The 23547-nt window shown below is 37.6% G+C and overlaps 1 protein-coding gene across 1 annotated transcript in view; it reads right to left on the bottom strand.

The window, feature by feature from the left end:
- Positions 1-10482: 10482 nt before the first annotated feature.
- Positions 10483-23547, bottom strand: part of LOC146630856 (zeta-sarcoglycan-like) — a 183135-nt gene continuing 170070 nt past the window's right edge. Inside the window, exon 7 of the mRNA XM_085354997.1 lies at positions 10483-10689. Within this exon, the coding sequence (XP_085211123.1) occupies positions 10483-10689 (207 nt within the window). The remainder of the gene's footprint in view (positions 10690-23547) is intronic.

Raw genomic sequence — 23547 nt, 5'->3', positions numbered from 1 at the left:
TCATCACTGTTATGGCAATGATACCTAAAATTAAATATGGCACAATTCCTGGCCAACAAAGAAAAAAATAAAGTTATTCAGAACAAAATCTTTATCACATTTCATAATATTCAGTATATTCTTTATCGTGCTATCATTGAAACAGTTCATCAGAGAAATTTATTTGAACTCACATCTGAAACTACTGAAAACTGAAGAAAATGCAAACATCAAACTCTGACTGAACATGATAACGTGCATGCACAGAATACAACATGAAGAAAGCATGTGAACCACTGATTTAGTTCATGTGTGTTCTTACCATCTTTTTGAATGGGTGGTGTAGTTGGTGTTATATAGGATAGGACAGACAAATTAGTAATAATATCCAAATGGCTTGAAGGCATAGTCGTTCTGTTTAAAACAGCAAAGGACACAGTTGACCCAGCAGTGACTGTCTTAGCAGGTTTTTTGGGACCTGGAACCACAAATGCAGCATACATTTATAAATAAATTAAGATTGTAAGTTCCTTCTGATTTGAACAAAGGATTTGTTTTGTTTAATTCTTGAAAGAAAAGAAAGAAAAGAAACTCACCGTGTACAACTTTTAGATTGATCTCTATAAGTGGATCAGAGGCGAGTCTCTCAACTCCACAGTAATATTTTTTTGAGTCTACCAATTTAAGATTATTGAAAGTCACTAACAAATCATTCCCTTTGTTTTTTAGGATTACTCTGTTTTGATGTTTAGTCTTTCCAGGTGCAGCAGTGATGATTATGTGTTTTTTATCTGAGCATGGACTTTCACAAAGGTACTTATTATTAGTGGTCACACTGAACCAAATGTTCCAGTTTGAACATGTGAATGACACCTTTCCCCCAATTTCACCTTGTACATTGAGTGTCATTATCTCCACAATATTGAGAGCTATAAGCAGAAATAAAAAGAAAACGTTTTCAGTGAATGCATACCTTCAAATATTAACATTTCTATCAATAGTGATATGAATTGTATTTTAATATTTGCAAACATTACTTGACAGCTACCACGTTTATGCACCTGCTTATTGTCTAGGTGCAAATACTAAAAAAAAAAAGAAGCAAACCCCCCCCCCCCCCCAAAAAAAAACAACAACAACAACTTACCAGAAAGAATAAAAGCACATCCACTGATTTTTACCATGTTTACGATGAAATCATAAAAATGATCAATGACATAAAGTGTGTGGCAGTATTGACAAATAGCTCCACTGTCGATAATTTCCACTTCCCCTTCCTGTTACTCTTTTATGAGCTAGACACTCCTCCCTTTTGCAAACACACACAGACACACAGTCCATTCGCAGTTTTCTCCCAGTATGTTTTAAAGTTGAACAATGTTTTGTATTTACTGTTGTTGACTTTAGAACTTCACTATGAAAAACTAAAAAGACTGACAACAGCAATTGAGAATACACATTCAGTGATAACAGCAATCAGTATTTAATCAAACAATGCGGAACACTTCACAGCTTTACCCACACGGTCGATTAAGAGTGCTATAAACTTGAAACACTTTTCTTTTAACTTGTTTAACACTCATACCACTTAATGTATGCATGTGAATGTCTCAGGATCACTTTGAATCACTGTCAGAACTAATAAATTGAACATGAGCATTGAGGTCACATACTGTAAGAATAAGGTTTAAAAAGGTAAAAAAATTTTTTTTTTCAGGGTATGGCTATGATACGCTATGATTATTTATTTGCGATCGTTAAATGAAGCCACAAACTGTGTTTCAGAAACTCACAACTAAAATAAATAAATAAATAAAAAATCCTGCCCTCATGCCTGAATGACTACTGGCCACTTGCACTGACTTTGGTGGTAATGAAGATGTTCAATTCAATTCAATTCAATTCAATTCAATTTTATTTATATAGCGCCAAATCACAACAAAAGTCGCCTCAAGGCGCTTCATAGATACAGAGAAAAACCCAACAATCATATGACCCCCTATGAGCAAGCACTTTGGCGACAGTGGGAAGGAAAAACTCCCTTTTAACAGGAAGAAACCTCTGGCAGAACCTGGCTCAGGGAGGGGCGGGGCCATCTGCTGCGACCGGTTGGGGTGAGAGAAGGAAGACAGGATGTTCAAAAGGCTGTTGAAGAACATCATCTCCTCCTCCATCCCAATCACCACAGGTCCGCTCCAGTTCGCCTACCGACCCAGCAGATCCACAGAGGACACCATCGCCTATGGCCTGCACACCACTCTCAGCCACGTGGACAAGAAACAGGGTAACTATGTGAGATTGCTGTTTGTTGATTACAGCTCAGCGTTTAACACAATAGTGCCCATCCAGGACTCAACGGCCGTCTATGTGCATGGGTGTTGGACTTCCTCACTGACGGAACTCAGGTGGTGAGGGTTGGTAAGTGTGTCTCCGACAGCATCACCATCAACATGGGAGCGCCACAGGGGTGTGTACTCTCACCACTGCTCTACTCCCTCTATACTTCTGACTGTGTGGCCACCCATGGCTCCAATACCATTGTGAATTGTGACGACACAGTGGTGTTGGGCACCATCTCCAACAATGATGAGGCAGCCTACATGGATGAGGTGAAGAACCTGGTATTGTGGTGCCAGGACAACGACCTCCAGCTGAACGTCTGCAAGACACGTAACCATTTGTGTTTTGCAGTGTACGTGACAGTAAACTTCTTGAATCTTGAACATTCCACTCACACAAAGTACATTTTCAGAATCCCAATTTAAAATTTCCAGATTATTTAATTTAATTTACTTAATGTATATAATTCACTTACCTACTACACATAATGTCCTCTTTTGTATATAATTCACTTACTGTATACAGTTTTCTCTTTTTGCACAGTCGATGAGCGTTTCAGGACACATTTCACTGCGTGTTAACTATACATGTGGCAAATAAAGAATCTTGAATCTTGTATCATCTACATCATAATTCTTTACAAAGATGAATTCTGCATTTTCTTATCTTTTAGATGACTATCACCTCCAATCTATTGAACATGGACAAATATTTATTCTCATAAACTAAACATCTTTAAAAAATCTTGGTGGACTCATTTGAACATGATACAAACACATCCTCTGGATACCATGCATTGTATAGGTCATCAGGAAATTTCAACATTGTAATATATGTGTATCATCATTCCTAATCAAGAGTGCACAGTTATTTCCCTTTCTCATTGAAAGGAGGCAGGTTTCTGAAAACATGTCATTTTGTTTTTTATAACAACAAAAAATTTCCATAAGTGTCACTGAATAGTCAAACTAAGTACAAAATCACTGTGCCAGTCATGTAAATCGAATTGTTTTGAAACGTCATCAGCTCCTGCATTCATGAGCAGATAATTTCTTTTTTCCTATTAGTCACATAATTGTAGTATTTTTGCATGCTCTCTAACATCAAAAAACAAGCTTAATCACACATGAAAATAGGCAGAATTGTAACAGAGTTGTTGATGCCTGTCATTACAAAGAACACTGTGTATTGGTGTTTTGGAAGCGCAATTTGTGTTTTTAGACTACAAAGAAACATAAATAGCTCTTTGTGGTGTGTCCTGGGAGCCATAAAATCTTTTTTTCTTTAAGTTTATCTTTTACAGCTGGGACTGGGATTTAAGCACATCAGAATGCTATGGTGATTTGCTATATTTGGAAAGGATAACAAAAGCTGATTAATGCCGCCATGATTGAAGGTAACCTTCACTTCACATACTTGTGGTTTAAAGAATGACCAAAAATATGTTCTATATTCATGGAAACATAGGACCTTTATCTAACCAGTGTCATTTTTCTTCTTCCCATTTCATGTCCACTGTACTCTTTTCTTTTCTCATATGTAGTGACCATAGTGGCTAACCATTCTCCTATTATAAGTAATGTGTCTTAATGTACAAGGAGGAAATGAGAGTATTATCTTGCACCTCTGTTGGCAGTGCTTGTCATTCAAGCACACACATTTATCACACACCGGCAGTACTAGACCTCTTCTTTGTGCATATGTACAACTTGGGTCATCATTAAGTAGAGATTTGTTGGAGCACCTCAGTAAATGCTGTCACTTGAGTACATGGCGAGTCATCTACTGTCTGTTTTGTAATGCAGCGTTCAGTTCAAATTTAGACAAAGAAGTGGGCAGGCAAATGAATAAAACTTTTTTAAATAAAACTTACACTGTGGTGAAAATAAAGGTAGCCAAACAAAGATTAGCTGGAGATCCAGAAAAAGTAGGTAAGTCCAAGTATAAATCAAGCAAAAAGGGGAACAAAAACAGGGTAGAGAAAACACAGAAGTTAGGTGATACAGCCAGGGAACATAGGCAGGTAAACACAAGCTGACAAAGAAGGGAAAAAAACAAAAGGCTAAAAAGTAATGAGTGTTGGGAAAAAGAATAATGAGCCTGTTATGTCTCAAACTCTAACACAGAGCGCAGAGGACAGAAGGAGTGCAAAAAAAATGTGACATCAAGACACAGTAGAGACTCTCTGCATTGTTTTTTATTACATGCATATTTTGATGGATGCACCTTCCAGTGTGGCCTTCCAAGATTTACTTGCCAAATGGAAAATCTGCCTGGATTTTGCAGTTTGTGGACCCCACATAAACACCACATTTGGCCCATTCTCCTTTTTTTGTTGAGAATCTGAATTTTCTGCCACCACTTTAGGGAATTAGGAATAGGTGGCATAAACAACTTCGAAACCACATTAACAAATAATAAAAATTACTATATTGTGCAAATCTTGACAGAATTATACAAGACATTCCACTGAACACGGTCCTGGAAAGAGGTGACATCCAAATAACAAAAAATGATTAACAAAAAACAAAATATAGAAGGAGAGCACTTTTAATAAGAAAAAGGATTCTTTAATTGTTAATTTAACTTTTTATGTTTTGTTGCTTAGGCAACAAAAATGTTTCATATTGTTATAATATGAGAATATCATCTTTAATAAAAACCTACAGCTTCAAACAGAAATCAAAACCAGTAATGAAATTTAAGCTTCACTAGCCTAGCATTAGCTCACTGACTGCATTATTAATTATAAGAAAACAAACAAAGTAACTTGACTCACCGTCGAGTGGATTGAATGAGGGCACAATGCTGAATCAGTTGGCCGTGTTATTTTATACTGTCAAGCGGTATTGTGTCAGTAATTAGTCAACTTCTGACAGAGCACGCCAACTACAGGGAGCAGCGATGAAGCAGGGGAGATGCAGCAGATCGCCCCAGAACTTATGAAAAGTTCACTCCCACCACAATAACCAGATTGCTGGAAATGGGGTCTGATTTCAGCTTGTTTACATGATTCTCCTTCAGCTGCCTGCTATTGATCTGAATTGTCACATTGTTTCACTATATTACATTATATTCTAAACATTTGCAAAACTCAAAACCCTGGCTCACCAGGCACCATGACAAATAAATTACACTCAAAACATTGTCATTTTTAAGATTGTAACCTCACACTAATTAAAGCCAATTTGAGTAAATTTGGCCTCCTTCATAAGTGCCCTTCAAAACAAACTATAATGCAAGATAATAGACTTCACTCCCACAAGTTGTCATTGTATCTTGCATCACTATAAGGTTCTATACAAATAAGGTTTAGGTATAATAAGGTTCTGAATCACTTGTCTTTATAGGACCACAACACAATTTTAAATGGTTCTACCTGTACATTTTTAAAATAGGTTAGAGCATATAACATCCTTCCATTACTGTCAGGAAGCCTAAGGGTCATGTGACCCACCGGCCTCACTGATAAATGACAATTGAATGTGCTGGTCAGGGTTGCTCTGCCCCAAAGCATCTATGTGGTTACATGTGTCTGTAAACAATTTTTTTCATGATTTTTGAAAGACACGAAAATAAATGTTTAGAGGGTGAGTTTACCTCTATAGAAAAATGTGTATACTCAGGGGTTAAAGTGACATTTGGCAGGTGGCAGAATCCTAAGATCTGTTTTAGTAGCTGAGCAAGGTGAAAATGATCACAACTCACATTCATTCCTATTGTAAGCTCTAGTATGTTTTCTTGGTGTACAGGGTGTGATGAGCTGACCTGCTTCTGCTCTGAGGTTTACTGCTCTTTGTGGAGTCACACAGCTGAATTCAACAAGATGTAAGCAGAAGTTTCAGGAGCAATCTTGGCTGATTTCCATCCCCTGCTCTAACAGTATACCATTTATACCATGGATGTGAAATGCATTTTGAAGCCAACGTACATGCCACTTTGATCTTAGGTGGGCCGGACCAGTCTAAAGTTTTTTCCCCATTTCTGTCAGTGTACAGTAGTTTAGCTGCACAATTAATCTCTGAGATACCTCAGTACAAGCTGATCGAAACATTGCATTTAAAATGACCTGTTACTTCAAAAAAGATACTGCCTTAATTGTTGCCCTTCTTAGTGCCTTTACGTGGTGAAAAGACTCTGAAACAAACCGTGCAAGTTTCTCCTCGCATTTGCTAAAAATAGTTCTTTAACTTTACTTAAAGAAATCCTGATCAACATGCCTTTGCCTCAAGTTTGATAACTCAAGAATCCACCCTGTATTATAGTAAAAACTGTGATGATTCATTCAGAATCTTTTTCTTTTTTTTTTTTTTTACACGACAGTACAAACTGAGATGTGAAAATGATTGAATATGTTTTGCCAGCATCATAGTCCATTGCAAGGGGAATATGTGTGATATTATAATTGGGGGCTTGGCTTCCATAAATGTTCGATCCTAAAATCACCCCTGCTTGAGCATTTAGTTGAGTTGACACAATACCCAATGGGGAAAGACATCAGCAGTGATCTTAAAGAAGTAATTGTTCCTTCCCATCGATCTGGGAAAGGTTATAAGGCCATTTTCAAACAACTGTACATTCTACAATGAAAAAGATTATTCACAAATGGAAAACTTTCAAGTGAGTTGCCAATCTTCCCATTAGTAGACATCCGAGCAAATACAAACATTGGATACAAGCACAAACACCTCATACCACCTGTCAAGCACAGTGGAGGAGGGGGTGATGATTTGGGTATTTTAGAGCCAGGATCTGGATACCTTGCAGTCACCGAGTCAACCATGAACTCTGGAGTAAAATCTGACACAATTTGATTGAAAGTATGCCCTTTATCCTTTGAAAGCCTACTAGGAGTAACCCTCAAAGCTCTTTTCTGAACCAAGCAGTTTCATCCACATTTCAGGCATGCTTACATAACAAAATAACTAGGTGTGCATCAAAAGTTAGTGTGGGTGGTCATTGCCTGTGTAGTTACCCCTAGAAAATCCTGGAAAGTATGCTAATGGTCGTCAAACCACATCTTTATTGATAAACACTGAGAGGTCAAAATGTGAAATCAAGGGTACAAGGGGACGATGTCAGTTGTGATCTTTATGGGAGAAAAAGGTTAACCTTGGCTGAAACTGGGCCATGCAACAGGACAAGAATCCCAAGCACAACAGCAAATTTACAGCAGAAGAGCTGACAACGAAAAGCATCAAGGTGTCACAACTGCCCAGTCAAAGTCCATCTGAAATGATGCAATGATAGTCATTTAGTTTTATTCATGTTCAATTAATAATATAGCAAAAAAAACAACCCATAAAACTATTTTCTTTGGAATGACGTGGCAAAGTGATGGTGTCCTTAACAGACAGTTATATTCTCAGCTTATCTTTGGTAGCAGTTCTGGCCATGTTTGCATTCTAGTGCAAGACCAACCTTTCTGCTTTATGTATTGTTAAAGTGAGTTGTCAGACTGTAATTGAGCGGTACAGCTGGCAGCGGTCTTTCAAATTCTTCTCCTGTTGAAACCAAGTTCTTCAGGTAAAAGGTAGCAGACAAAGAAAAGGATAAGAGCAGGGTTAAATATGGTATAGCTTTCCCAAGATAAAAAGTCCCAGAAGATAGTTGTGTTCTTGTCTGACCAAGTGCTTCTCGATGTTCTATATACCTTAAAAAACATTGTTAGGAACATAAAAAAGTGATGGTTACATACTAATTACAACACCAGTTCAAGAGATTCTTTTTAAAAACAATACTATTTTATTTTGTATTTTATTGGTATTGTTATATACATGGCATAATTTGTGCTTTTTTATTATCAAGAATAAACCATAGGGGAACACATCAGAAAATTAAACTTTAAATGATTGAATTATTCATTGTTCAGCTGGATATACTGAGAGTTCTACAAAACCAGGAGGGAAGGGGCAGAAAGGGAAAACAAACTAGATAGGTAGATTGATAAAATAGATAGTTCAGAGACACTTGCAGATGGTCCACTGAGGGTAGTGTGAATGTTCAGACTGTGATGTGCTTTTACCAACAGTAGCAAAGGCACCTGTGTATCGCTTTGTTTAAAAAAGAAAGTAAGCTGCAGGGCCTTATTCTCGTTGAGTCCATACACATATAAACCAAACCCATCCATCACTTCTTGCAGGGGGATTTCTTCCACACAAATTTTTTTTCCGCCAGCCATTACAGATTTTGGGCACCAGGTTAACCAGCTCATGGCCATTCACACTGATCCCCCTTCTGGGACTGACTGAATAATATAAAAAACAAAAATACACCCCAAAATAGTATTTCCCAAGATTTCCATATTTTCTTGCCCAGATTTAGAGATATTTTGAAAGGGAGAATACTATGACTATAGAGGGACATTTCCAACTTAGACTGGAGAAAGCATAACGGATAGGATGTGGAAACAACATTAATGTATGCTAGTTGATTGATGATTGGGATAAAAATATGAGATAAACAGGTGAGATGCTTCTTAACTGGGAAGATAAACAATGAATAGTGAGTGGCAGGCATACTGCAATAAAATACAGAAAGGACAAAATGGACTGAGCACAAAGAGTGAAAATGTCTCTTGGTGGTTGAGAAGGAAGAGCACAAACCTGGCATGAAAAGCAGAAAGGTCAAGCAAAAAAGATGTAAAGACAGTATGACCGGCAAGACAGCCTGGATGAAGACGTATAATACCCCATAAGAGGACTAAAATTGGTCTGTCTTTCAGCTGACTGCTGCCTCTGCCTGGTGTTGGAAGTTTGGCCCTATACCAGAAAGTGGTCTGTCTGCTACAGCACCTACCTGAGTATGATCGAAGACTGATATCTCATTTTCTCCTCCCTTTTTATGTTCCATTTGCTGTCTGTAGCTAACCATCATATGTCCACATAGAATAACTTGTGAGAAACAAAAGACGTGGAGACAATGGTGGAGGAGGAAGTCGAAGCAGTCTGTATGTGGCGTTTTTTTCATTTTTAAACTACACTGCTGGAAGAAATAGATAGGCCTTTTCCTTACCTGAACAGTGCTAGTAGGTGCATAGACAGAACAAATAACTAGCGCATGGAGAGGGGCACATTTGCAAAATATGAAATGATAAAGGAATACAAAAACATTGATTGGGAAAAAAGAGAAGAAGTAAAAGATTTCATCAGAAAAAACTAAAAGAAAGTAAAAATAGATATGAAGAATGTAAAAAAAAATACTAGGAAAAGAAGCTGGTGAATACAATGGTTAAATCACAATAATTTGCATTAGTTATCATATGAAAAGTGGGGATAGAGAACATTTTTACTATCAGGTGCGGATTAATGCAGAAGAGTCACATGTCAATGTTTGAGTTGAAGGGCTGGAGAGGAAATAGAGGGAGAAGGCCTTTCTGGTATAGATTGGTCCGTTAGCTAGCCTTAGCTTCCCTAGAGACAAAACTATATTTTGATTTTCTTGTTAGCTACCCACTGGGGTAAACAAATGTCATCATTGATGTCTGTTAGCCAACTGATAACCAAGTTTTCATGTCCATGTCACTGTCAAGTATGTGTTCCTTCATCATATTATAGCAACAAGTGTATGTCTTGTCAGGACATGTTGGCTATTTTCTGAACACACAAAGGTTGCTGTTCATAAAAAAAAAAAAACAACGTCTTTGCGACCTTCAGCAATCATCATGGCAGCAATTAAACAATGGGAAAGACACTCAACAACAGCCCCAGAATGAGACTGCTCACATATGTCCAAGAGTGGTCTAAGCATGAAACCCATCAGCTGATCTTGTTGGCTTTTGTGTCCCACAAAGTTATCCATGCTCTGGACTGGCATTGGCTACCCACCAACACATTAATTCAACCAGTGAGCTGGTATTAGCTTTGCTCAAGCTCTAGTCTCTGTTGATTTAGTCCTTTAGTTGGCATTAGCTTAACACCGAGCTACAGTCTATGTTGATTTGGCCTGTTAGCAACCATTAGCTTCCTGCCAAGCTGTAATCCATATTATTTGATTGGTGAACAGACATGAAATTGTCGCCTTGTTACAGTTCATGCTGATTCAGTCTGTTAGCTGGCAAAAGCTTCCCATCAAGCCATAAATCCATGGTGATTCAGTCTGTTGGCTATATTAGCTTCAAACTCAATCGTCCATATGTCCCGTGTGTATTTCGACCTCCCGCTTTCAGCTCCAGAGACAAAAGTTACTGGTGGTTTGGCAAGTAGAGCCTTTCTCAGCAGGGGACAGGTAGAGCTTGCCGTTAGCACAGGCACAAAGCTCGTACACAGTCTGTTTGGTGTAGGTGGTACCTGCAGGCGCTCCCTCCAGGGGATCCACAGCACTACCAAGGGGAATGTTGCCCAGTCTGATAGTGTTGGCATCTAGAAAGATCTGTAAACATAAAAGAAAAAACATGCATAAAACATGGAAACAAAAGTTACAAAGAATCCAGCTGTAGGGGGCAAAGCTCTTAGGGATGGTCTTGGTGCTGAAAGTAATGCACAAACAAAGAGAATTTGAAAAAGGGAAAAAGAAAAAAAAGGGAAACCAAGGAATGCTTGGTGCGTCGAAAGAGAGGTCACATTGCTGAAGGCAATGACTACTTCTTGCTGTTGACTACGGTTGTCATCATGAAAGATCTATGAAGACACAAAAAGGAATTTCTATGTAGAACAGGTCTCTTTTGATAAAGAGGTAGGGTGGGAGTGAATGAGGCAGAGAGCAAGATAGATTATGAGAAATGGAAGGAAATCAGTGGGAGAAAAGAGAAGTGAAGTACTAGCATGCAACAGAAAACAAACACACTGGAAACAGCTCTTTTGTTCCAGGTGATTTGATATTGTATCACACTTATCACAAATCAGACAAGAATAAGACTGTCTAAGATAGATGATTTAAGCGCCACATTTAATTAAAAAAAATGATCACAAACTGTTGAATCTGAATTCTATAGTTTCTTTTAAAAACATATGCTTATTTGAAATTTAACAGACTTCTTAAAGGGTTGAAAGGCCAACAAAATTTACTTGCACAAGTTCATTTACTTCCAAGGTGCATGGAGAAGACAAAGATCTGATGATGTGAAGACTCCAGAGACACTTAAAGTATTAGGGAACAACTTTATTGGGTGACCAACGCATTTCGCCTTGTGGCCTTCATCAGGTTCATTACACAATATCAAACAGTTTGTGTTTAAACACAAAAACAGGAAACAGAAGAAAGTGGACCAATCACACATTCGCAAATGCTGACCAATTAGCATTTAACAAGGTGGTACTAGCTGATTGGTTAAGCCAGTACCACCACTACTGGACTGAACCACTACAGATTGAAAGGGGGGAAAAAATCTCAATAAGTCCAAAAGTAGTTCATACTCAAAATTACACAGAAAAATGCAAACAAGTTAAAATAAAAATAAAGGAAGAACAGGGTCAAAAGGCCAGCAAAGTTCCATGTGTCTTGTTTCTAAAAGAGAATAATTTGATTATTATATTAGTTGGCAAGGTCAGTAACATTATTGAATACCAAAAAAGCATCCAACAAATATTAAGACTTACAGGTAAAGTTGAGAAGATAGATAAGAATAAAATGTTCATATCTGAACATGAGATCACTCAAAAAACACATTTTCAAATCTGTGTTCAGTGATTTTTTTGTTGTCGTTTATTTTGGATTCTCTAAAATCAAGTAAATATTTATTGATATTAACACAAAAATAAATATAAGGATAATAATATTTGGTACTTAAACACTTCTTTGCTATATCTGGATGTCAAGTTAGCTAAACAAATGATTTCCAGTGTTTGAACCTTTGTACAGTTTTCACAAGCTGATACAAAAAATGCACCCCCCCAAAAAAACAAACAAACAAACATACAAGCAAGCAAGCAACCCCCCCCCCCCAAAAAAAACCCCCCAAACAAAACAAACAAAATAATAAAAAAACAAAAAACCCAAACAAAACAAAACAAAACAACAAAACAAAACAATAAAGGCCACATTTAATTTATTTTAATGCATCCTTTGATGGACTTAATCACTGTTTTTTAGCAGCTTCTTGTTGGTGTCACTGGATCTGGGTTATGTGTCCAGACAAGCTTAGTGAAATACCCAGTCAAAAAATCAAAAATGTATTGCACTCTAATGTTGGAACATTATACGATCAGAAGTAGTTCAGTAGATTAACATGATAACCTTGGTTTGATTTTTTGAAAATACATTTTGAACCATAATCAAGCACAGTTACTGAAAACATACTGTATAATCCACTATCAGGCTGCACAGAGTGATGTGGCTTCCCAGTCACAAAAATCATGTTCTAAAGAATCACAAGAGATTACAGTAATCAAAAAAGAACACAGTTTCATTTTCAGCTATTGATGTATTAGCCTTAATTACAACTTTGTGGACAGCTAAAAAAAACACAATTGTTTCTAAAAACTATCTGTTTTTTCCTTATTTTTTCTGCCTTATTTTCTCCTGTCTTCATAAGATACAAGGTGAGTTTTAAGCAATAATCATTAGACAATCTTCGCTTCTATTGACAGCTTCACTTGCCTATTTATTTACTCTGTAATGTTCAAGGAAGCTCTGCTTGTTATTTCTCGCTCTCTCACACATACCCACAGGCTGGACGGTAATCTCAGCAGACATCTGCATCCCTGTTATTTGTCTACTTCATTTTAGAAATGAGGACAGGGGAAGTGAAAAAGTGTGAATATAATTGCCATGAGTGCAAGAGTAAGGAAGAAGAGATGGAAAGGAGGGTCAGATAAAAGAATGAGAGACAAAATGTCATATCAGAAGTGGTTTGAAGAAGATAGGTGACACAGAAGGAGGGAAATAGATGAATGTAGGAAAAAGAGGAAGAGAGGAATGAGGGATTAAGATACGCCGGTAGTGAGGAACCAATTAGTATAACTAATGATTTCACGTTAGCTGACGGGGCACATCTTGAGCTGTATAAACAACATCCGTACATATAGTGTATACACACACACACACACACACACACACACACACACACACACACACACACACACACACACACACACACAAGCGCTCTGTGTGTGCTGCTTATGTTTCCTTTGAGTATCTGTTTCGATAAAAGCAGTACATGCATTAACATGAAGACAAATCTGCAGAACTTTTGAAATGATTGATTTCTTTGATACTTAAGAGACTCAAATTCCTATAAATAAATAAAAACTGGAATTTCATAATCTCAACATTAATTAATTAATCATAAAATTAAAACATGGCCTGATCTCTATCAACATTACACACAAGAGACAAAATAAAATAAATAAAAAAAATCTCTAAAATGGTTTATAGTACTACCTTTACCTACACTTGCTGCAATACACTCATAAAGTCATAATCGAATCAATTCTGCATCACTCAACAATGTATATTTTACTGAAATGAGAAATGAATCCTGATCAATGTTTTAATAGTCAGATTACAGTAAATGCTATTCCCAGCCCCAATGCGCTCCCTCGTATCTTAATAGGCTTCAGCATCACTTAATAATTTCATTTTATTTAAAAGAAGTTCTTTCTTTTTATTCGTATTTTCAGTAACTCTGCAGTCAAGAGCCTACCAAGTTGTAGAGTGGGGAGTGATCGGTTCCGTTCAGACATTTAATTTGGAAATTACAAGCGGAGAGTCAGTCTGTTCTGTTACTGTAGGGCAGTTTGACATGGGCATTGTGTTTGTGAAAAAGGGTATAATAATTCTTCTACTAACATTAAAGAAAGGCACACAACCGTAACCATGGTAACTGGTCTCACACAAAAAATGGCAACAGCTTCGAACCGCTTAGCCTCCAACAAGTGTAGATAAAATGACTTTAATACAAAATAGAAGTTACTAATATCATAGTTCTGTCTCTGTAGAAATAGATGGGCAAAAAGAAATAGATGATTTTGTGTTAAATAAAATGGGCAACCTCTTTAACAGAGCTGTGTAGAGCTATCTCATTAGCCTGTCATGCCTATTGGTTTTAATGAGACATAGTAACAATGAAAAGGAGACACTTTAAGAGCCAGTGAAAAAACGGGTGTGTGAACTTCTTTACTTATGTATAGAACAAAAGAAAATACCGCAGTATCTCTAAATGTCAAGGTATTCCTTTAACAGGTCCCTGGTGCACACCTGTCATCTTCCCTTTGGCTTCCAACAAAAGCTGCCAGGGCTCAGTTATAGCCTTACAGGAGCAGGACTCAGTCACGGTTGGCAACAGAGCCCAAATCTAATTCTAACAACCTACTTGCCACAGTAACAGAAAGCTACATCTAAAACAAACTTGGGTACGGCACTCGAATGTGGCGGCGACAAGAGTTGGGTGCATGCATGTTTAAGAGAGGAAATGGAAATCGGTTCTCCTCTAAACAATAGAAACATCAGTGCAACAAAATGGTGCAGCAAAAAGAGAGGATGAAGTTGGAGGAAATAGAGGTGAAGAGTAGGAAATAATGGGGAAGAAAACAAGGGGAGAAGAGGATATGACATTGGAAAGACAAAAAGGCAATTAGTGGGTAACAATGGCTTACAAGGAAGGGTAGAGCGAGGAAGAGATCAATAAAAAAAGGAAGTGAAGAAGATGGAAATTCAAGAAAGAGAAATGTATGTACGGTGATTATGTGAAGGAATAAGGATAACAGAAGTGAGACTATGGATGGACAGACAGATGGATTGATAGAAAGGGGAGAAAGTCATTTGATGAAGCTTAAGATCGGATTAGTGATGACATTCATTCTAAATGAAAGTGTCTGTAAGTATTAGGTGGCTCGACGTTAGCTGTCTATACACGTGAGACAGTGTGTGCTTGAGAACAAGTAGTGTGGGAAAGGATGTGTCTGTGAATATAATATTGTTTGTGAACAAGTATGAATAAGTGCTTTTCATTCTTTCTTCTGTTTATACGTGTACTTACTGACATGCCTTCATTACATTAAAATGTGTGTGTTTTACACATTATTTTTATGATTAAACTATTAATTTTCATGGGGTGCACTGAAGTTACTACCATGACTGCACAAAGTACACGTCGTCATGATTAAATAGCACTCCAGTTCAGATTTCACTTTTATAGTCATTGTTATTAAAAAAAATGGTATAATTATAAACAGAAGAATCAATATTCTTTCTTTTGACAAACACTACCAATTTAATTTAAATATTAAATAACATATAAGCGAACTGAAACAGTAAAGACTAACAGTTTGAATCCATCTCCAGTGCTTCTTGCCTTGCTTCACACATCTGTCTAGTCTCTTGCGCACACAATTTATCTACCTTCTCTCCATCCTATCAGCAAACTCTCTCTCTTTACCATCATCATTTAGCCTATTTTTAAAGTTGTTCCTCTAACCTTTGCAGTCCTGCCTTTCCTTCTCTCTCGCTGGCACCAAACATGCCTTCTTCTTCTCCTCTTCCTTTTGTCTTTGGCCAACAGTTACAGCTGTTTTTTCCGCTTTGTATGTAATAGTGTGTTTATAACAGTTATGCGGTAATAACCTAGTTAAAATAGTCCTCAAAGATAAAACATCATTTTGGTCCAAATTTGGTTTTTATGCTACTTCTTTTGGTAAGCTACATATTCCATCTTTCAAGTTAAATGTACAGAATTCTTTAAAAAAAAATGTAGTCTCCAAAATAAAACAAAAAAAATTAAAATAAAATATAAACATTGTCATCTTACAAGTTAATCTAAAGCTCTAAAAATAGCAATTTTGGTTTTCTGTGTGTCATATGCATTCCTTGCACATTTCAGTCCAAATATACAAGTCTGTGTGGGTGGCTGTTTATGTGGATACAGTATGAATGGAAATGTGTCTACACCCATCTCTTTCCAGCAGCAGTTTAGCAAGCACATTGCTCCGGCATTGAGAAGACGGAAACATGCAGGAAGTAGCAATTATGGGGGTTCAAAGCATTTTTCATGGATGATTTCCTTTGGCAAAACAAAGGAACAAAAGGGTTGAAGGCAAGTTAGCTGAAAGAGAGAAGGGGGACGTGGTGGCGGTGAAAGGACAAGATTTTTCTGGGATTAAAAAAGAAGGGAGGTGGAGAGAGCAAAACATCAGAGGACATATCAGAGATAGAACATCTGGAAAGAGACCAGGAGAGAGAAAAAGAGCTCTCTGTATACAGTGGAGTTGTTTCAAAGGAGAAAAAACATCTTTTTAGGACACCTTTTTAGGTGTATTTAAGATGAAACCAGATGCATGAGGAAGAATAGTTAAGGACAAAAACGAGGGTGCAAAATTGCATCTGCAAAAGTAAAGCACATAAGAGTAAAAAAGCCAGAAAAAAGTTTTTTTTTTCAAGAATTTATTTTATTACCGCCATAAGGTTTTCCATTAAATGCAAACAATGCCATCTTTCATTTTCTACAAATACCTAGAGGACACTTTCTGCACTTGAATGTGTGTAAGTAGCATGATACTTCTCAGTTGTCAGTGTCCTAAAAAGGTGTATAAATATAGTTTCTGGCATCACTGTCATTAAAGCAGCTGTCAAATTATATTAAAAATGATTTTACACAACTACCTTTTCCTTTCAAACCATTCTTGGCTGTCTTTATCTACTTTTTTCATCTGCTGAAAGCGAATCCTTATTGGCACATCCACAAAACCAAGTGGTAATTTCAGAATGAATGGGCTCTCTTTGCAATGGGTTTTATGGATTCATTCTTGCATTTATTTATTGTATCGAATGCCCCAAAGTATTCACATAATGTATGACATGTATAGGAAGAAATGAGCTGTGGCTATTGGGAAAATGAAAGCAATGTAGCTGCCTTCATCAAAAATATAATAATAAATAAAATGGTAATAGATACGTTTTTTTATTATTATTATTATTATAATAACCATGGGCTAATCTGAATTTGATTGGTTCCCTATGAACTTCTCTTTCATTTTGCAATTATGTCTGGCATCTGCTAAGAAATACCCCGGGTTTAATAGGGAACTGATAAAATGAACTGATAAAATATGGAAACTTGTGAGTTCAGGTAGTCATAGAAAGTTTTTTGTCTGTTTGTTGAAAGATGTGAGAATTTTACTGATCTTCATATCAACCTTTTCAGCGAGAAACTGAATAAGTATATTCGGTTTCCAGTGTCAAAATATAATCAACTGACTTAAACTGAATCATAACTGAAAAATACTAAAAACTGTGTTAACTTGATAATCTTTGACTGAGAGGATAAAAGGATAAAAGAGTAGAAGAAGAGAGGTTGAAAGGACACTAGTAAGCTGGAGGGAACAACTAAGCTGTAGTGCCTCTTCACCTCACTGTGCAATACCTTTTGTGCAATACTTTTGTAAATAGTCAACGGTGCAAAAGACTCAATACTTGAAATGTGCAATTCACTTGTATTTTTATTTTTATTCCTATTTATTCTATTTATCCCCTTCGTATATTTTATTTATATTGTCTCTGTATTTATATATATGTGTGTGTGTATAACTCTGTAACTTCTGTCGGTGCTGTGCTTTTTTGGAAATCGAATTTCCCAGAGGAACCCACCCGAGGGATTAATAAAGTTCTATCTTATCTTATCTTATCTTAGTACTACTTCACAACACACACAGAATTCTACCCACACAAATAGATTCAGTCCAACCTCTATGTTCATCTAGCCTTAGCTCACCTTGCCTCCCATTCTTTTTATTTTCCTCTCTTGCTCCCCCTGCACTTGGACATGGAACACACACACACACACACACACACACACACACACACACACACACACACACACACACACACACTCCAACAACACCAATAGGTGGGAGGCTGTGAAGCTTTCTGAGTGTATTACACAGACCATTAGGCTTGTTGAATGGACGGACGCTGGAATGGGAGCTGACAACGGACTAAATGACAGAGGCTGGAGAGAGACTGAGAGTTTAGTAACCCAGATGTAGCAGGGACATAAAGCAATATCAGCCTACTCTACTGTACCATACAAACAAACACATTCAGAACACACACAGGTGCAGGCATAGACAAATTCATTCACCCAAACTTCTACAGGTATACAAGAAGAGAGACTATAAAAATGATGTGTACAAACACACAACAAATGCAGGAAGTAAGAGCTGCAGAATAAATGAGCCCCCAAACATATGCAGCGACAGATGGTAAAACAAATGAGAGAGAGAGAGAGACAGACAGACAGACAGACAGACAAAACTCCCACACACAATGAAACACTCAGACCGAGAGTGACAAAATAACAAACACATCTATGACGATCACCTCAGGGAGTGTGAAGTAGGCTAATAAATTTCCATTAATCACACCTTTGAAAAAACATACACTACTTAGAGCTATTGGCAGATATCTGTTAATCTATTCCTCACACTCTGATGAAAACAAGTTTTGGAAGTAAACAGAAAGGCTCTGGAGACCAAGAGAGCAGGGGGGCAGCTGTGGACGTGTCCTTTGAGTTCATGTTTGTGTGTATGTGTGTGTATCAGTGCATAAAAATGCATGTGCGTCTCTTCATCTGTGGGTTGAAGATTTTGCGTGCATGTTTTGCATTTAACTTGTATATAGTTATATGTTTGTGAGGCTTCCACAGCACAGCATCACTTGGTACAACAGCGAGTTACCCCCTGCCAGCATTCTAATTTACTTACTATTCTCCCTTACCCGCAGGTAAAACATGAAGTAGTGAGGAAAAAAAAAATTTAGTCCCAGTGTACCACCCCAATAATACCTCCAGGCTACAGTTTCTTAATAAGCCCCATCATTGTGTCAACAAACAATAAAACTCCATGGTAACCTAACTTTCTCAAAAGTTTGTGTAAGCTGACCTGATTTCACCTCGCTGAACTCACTGGTAGAAAGCACATACAGATGTGCAAATGTGCCATGTTGGGTATTGTAGACATCTTTTGAAAGAGTTTAAGGTGATCAAGAAACTTTGCCAAAAAAGCTGCAAGTGAAAAAAGTTGTCGGTTTTTATCAGGTTTAATTCTGCATTTAGAGATTTTGGTCTTCATTTTTTTTTTATTTGTCTTATTTGTTCAGACTGCTTCAGACTTCACACAGCTCTTGCTCCTGAGGTGAGAAAATACAGCCCACACTTAAAATACATGTGGTTGAACTAATTAAATTAAATTCAGTTATCTAAAAATTGTATTTAAACATAGTAACTAGTTCCTATTATCACCATGATAACAAAAATTAACGTGCACTCCCTATATAATGATTATAGTAATAATAGCAGTCATAGTAAAGACCAAATGGTTTTGTTGTGCCAACAACATGATAATACAGCTTTGTGGATTCCACTTCCTGGTGACAGGGGAGGTGTGAAATTGGTATACCACATTCACACCTTTACATATAGAAAAAATGATATCTTTAACCTCCTAAGACCCGAACTCTTCCATATCATGCATTTTTAATTTCTCTTTGAACTTTGGGCATATTGGGAACTGAAGAATGTAAAAACAAAGAATTGCCAGATTTTTTTTTTTTTTACCTGATTTTTGTTCCTGACAAAAATGAGATGCACATATGAGGACATTGGTCTTAAATTTTGATAGAACAGTGCAGTATAATGTCCTCGTAAGTGATATCAGGCCGCTGTAGAGCAAAATTTAGTATTTTGGTCTAGACAACCCAAAATGTGATGTCCACATATGTGGACGCCAGGTTAAATAAACAAATGCAGTAATATTCAACATGCAAGCAGCAATATGCAACATGAAGTCACTTTCTATTTCTCATTATTACACATTTTGCAAATGAAAGCAAACTCTACACCAATGTATGAGCATGCAAAAGCTCTTTAGCGTCTGCAAACCAGTATGTAAACTACAATGGTTTGTGTGATTTCTGCATGTAATAAATTGTTAAAAATGGGACTAACACCCTGCCCACAGATGGGGAAGTCATCATGGAATTTATATGTCTTGCATTTATGGAAAACACATCACTGCAGTTGATTTTGTTCCCACTTAGTAAATAAATGAATGATTTCTATTTACAAAGTTGTAGTTTCACTGGAAAACTGCCACTGTTAGAACTCATAGACCTTACTCAAGGGCATTCTAATTGTTTGTAGCTTCCCTTACTGCAGTGGTTCCCAAACTTTTTTTTGCTGGGCCCCCCTTTGTTTTAAAAGAAAAATATTTGCCCCCCCCTCGCCCCCGCCCACGCACGCACGCACACACACGCACAATCACAAACACATCCTCCAACCACACACACCCACATTTTGCTCCATTGTTACGGTTCTGGGTCAGTGTTGACCCAGCATTTTGAATTTCTTATATTTTGGTTTATTTTTGCATTATGGATTGTTTTCTGATGTTCTGGTGCTTTGTTTATTATTATTATCATTATAGATCTGTTTCTGTTATTCTTGGTGAGGGATCAGTTCTTAGGTTTTGGGTTCTCATGTGTATTGCAGTTTCTGTTCAGTGTCTAGTCTGTCTCTCAGTGTCGTGTCTGCATCTTTATTTAGTGGTTCTTGTTTCCTGTCTTATTGTGAAAGTCTTTGTCTTATGTTAGCGTGTGCAGCTTAGCTCCCCCGTCTCATTAGCCCTGATCTCCCCCAGCTGTGTCTCCCTTCTGTTACCCATTCCCTGATTACCACCCTGTGTATATTAGCCCTGTGTTGTCCTCAACCCAGTGTTGCATCGTACCATCAGATTATGCCTGTGTCTTTTTTGGTCTCAGTGTTCAGTCTTCACTTCATGTTTTGTTTTCTTGCCAGCAATAAAGCTGAGGTTTTGAGTTGCATTCCGTTTTCCGAGTCCTGCATTTGGATCCTCATCTCCGCCTGCCCGCACACAGAGCCCTGACAGTTTGTCCGTGATTTAAACAGCCCAGCGCGTGCTCTCGACGCAGGGAAAACCAATTCTGCAGGTGAAGCCAAAGGGAAGATATGCTTCACCATATTTTCGAGTCTTTGGCTTAGAATGAAGTTGGTTTGGAAACATATTCAGCTATGCTTCATCTCCTGCTTTGCGTTTGTGTGGGCGCCCCGTGCTAGCAGTGTCCAAGCGTTGTTTTGTTTTTTCCCTTTTCATGCCGCGCCCCCCCTGCAATGGCTCTGCGCCCCCCCTAGGGGGCGGGCCCCACACTTTGGGAAGGTCTGCCTTACTGGAACATATTTCTGTACTTTTTACGTAACAACAAAAGTGTCTTATTAATTTTGCTCACCTCCAACGCTATGCAGCTCAGTCTTCATGAGGACTTCTGTGTCTTCCTTTTCATTTCTTCTTGCCCCTGCTTTTTTTTCCTGTGTCTGTATTTTGCCCTGTGTAGCACCTCCTTCCAGCTCTTGGCAACTACCAGTTTGGCACAGATGCATTTAATCACTCAATCAGCCTCAGTAGCATATCTACCCCAGTGTTTATTCAGTGCTCGCTAGATTATTCTGTGTGCTTGTTTGGTAGCAAACTTGGCTACTTATGTCAAGTTTGTTGGTTCCTTGTATGTTTACTGCTCCTGACTGAAATGTTGAATCCTGTATGCTTGGTTACTCGACTTCATCTGTTGTTTTCCGCACGTGCCTACTCTGCGTCTGCTGTGCTCCCAACATCCCTCGCGCTCTCGGTCAGGCTTTGTCTTTCCACTGTTTTCTTCTCAGCCAGACCTGATCTAGTACAAATTTCTCCTGTGACTTTGTTCACTGCAAACTTCAGCTTACTTCAGACACTTCTCACTTTTTTTTATGTATTCATTTGGCAGTCTTCTCTGCTCTGAATTTTTAATAACTAGTCTGAGCTACTGAACTCCCACATCTAAGTGCTTACGTATTCCCTATTTCACAGACACTCACCTACCAAAGTTATTTGTAATTCTTTAAAATGTTAACATTAAAGCAGTCATCCAGATAAAATGAAGCCACATTAATGATAGAAGTGCATTGCTTTAGAAAATACAAGTCCAGTGGTTCAAAATGTTGGGAATTTACTCACCATTCATTATGTGAATGATGAGTAAGGGTGAGTAATTTTACTCACCATTCATTATGTGAATGGTGAGTAAAATGGTGAGTACCTCCTGTGGGACAGAATATAAAAAAATGAAATAGAATAGACAATTAAGTAAGTGCATATTATGTGGCATACATGTCTTCTTGCATCATTTCATTTATGTTCCTTTCAACTTGACTCCTTCCAAACTGATTTTAGTGGTTCCTGCATGAGCCTCCAAACTGTTATGCTCCCTTATTAGGGCCAGGGTGTCCGCAAAACAATAACAAAGTATCTGAGTAAAAACAATGTCAAGACTTTCTTTCAAGGTTTAATTTGCATAGAAATTAACTTGAATATGTTATTTCTCTCTTCCTTTCAATAAACACGGACATTATTGCAAAATACTTTTCTGTTCTCGGATAGAAACAGTCTCACTTATAACTGTAGACTGTATATAAAAAGATGGATATGGATATGCCCATTGGTTATTAAAGTCCTGATGTGCAGCTTCAAACTGAAGATATAATGAAAGGGAGTTGATCTGACTCAAAAACCGAGGGACTGTGTATGCTCATATGCTAGCAATTTGACCATCGCATTAACGTATACTCAGGTTTATCAACCTTCAATTAGTTAACCCTTTAAGACCTACCACAGAATCACATCCGCCAGAGCTTATCTTTATATTTTTACATGCTGCAGTGCCATTTTCAAATTCAAATTTTATTTGTCACGTACACAGTCATACACAGTACGATATGCAGTGAAATGCTTGGGAGCATTTTTGGGAGCATTTCAAGTTGCTATACATCAATACAACCGTTATAGCCCAAATTTTAATAATATGTATGCATTAAGTCCATAATAACTACATAAATTGCAAAAAAGTGCAATAAACTACAAAAAAATTAAAAATCATTTTTCCTTTTCTTTCTTTCATTTTTTGCCAAATTTGCCAAAAAACAGCATATGCATCAAAATAAACTATTTCCAGCAGCGCAATTTGAGTTTTAAGCATCCCAGAAACTATTCAGAAAAGCATCAAGTCAAACATGACTTATAAAAAGGCCAGTATAGGCTTATGAGGCCCCGATGGTAAAAAACCCCCAAAAAAACCCCCTACATTTTCCGCGAAATGACATCACTTCCGGTTTCGGGCAGGTAATGGCGGACATGCGACAGTTCACGCTGACGTCTATTCCAACGTAGGAAGTGTTATGAACAGCTGATCGGATCGGCAAAGCGTGTTTCTGGAATATTATGTTTTTGTTGCTGCAAAGCCATTTGTGGAAGG

This window comes from Diplotaxodon limnothrissa, linkage group LG6 (assembly GCF_057381915.1).
Source record: "Diplotaxodon limnothrissa isolate DT_005_m linkage group LG6, D_limnothrissa_male_GT1.1, whole genome shotgun sequence".
Taxonomy (NCBI): domain Eukaryota; kingdom Metazoa; phylum Chordata; class Actinopteri; order Cichliformes; family Cichlidae; genus Diplotaxodon; species Diplotaxodon limnothrissa.
This window is presented reverse-complemented; position numbering and strand designations above follow the sequence as displayed.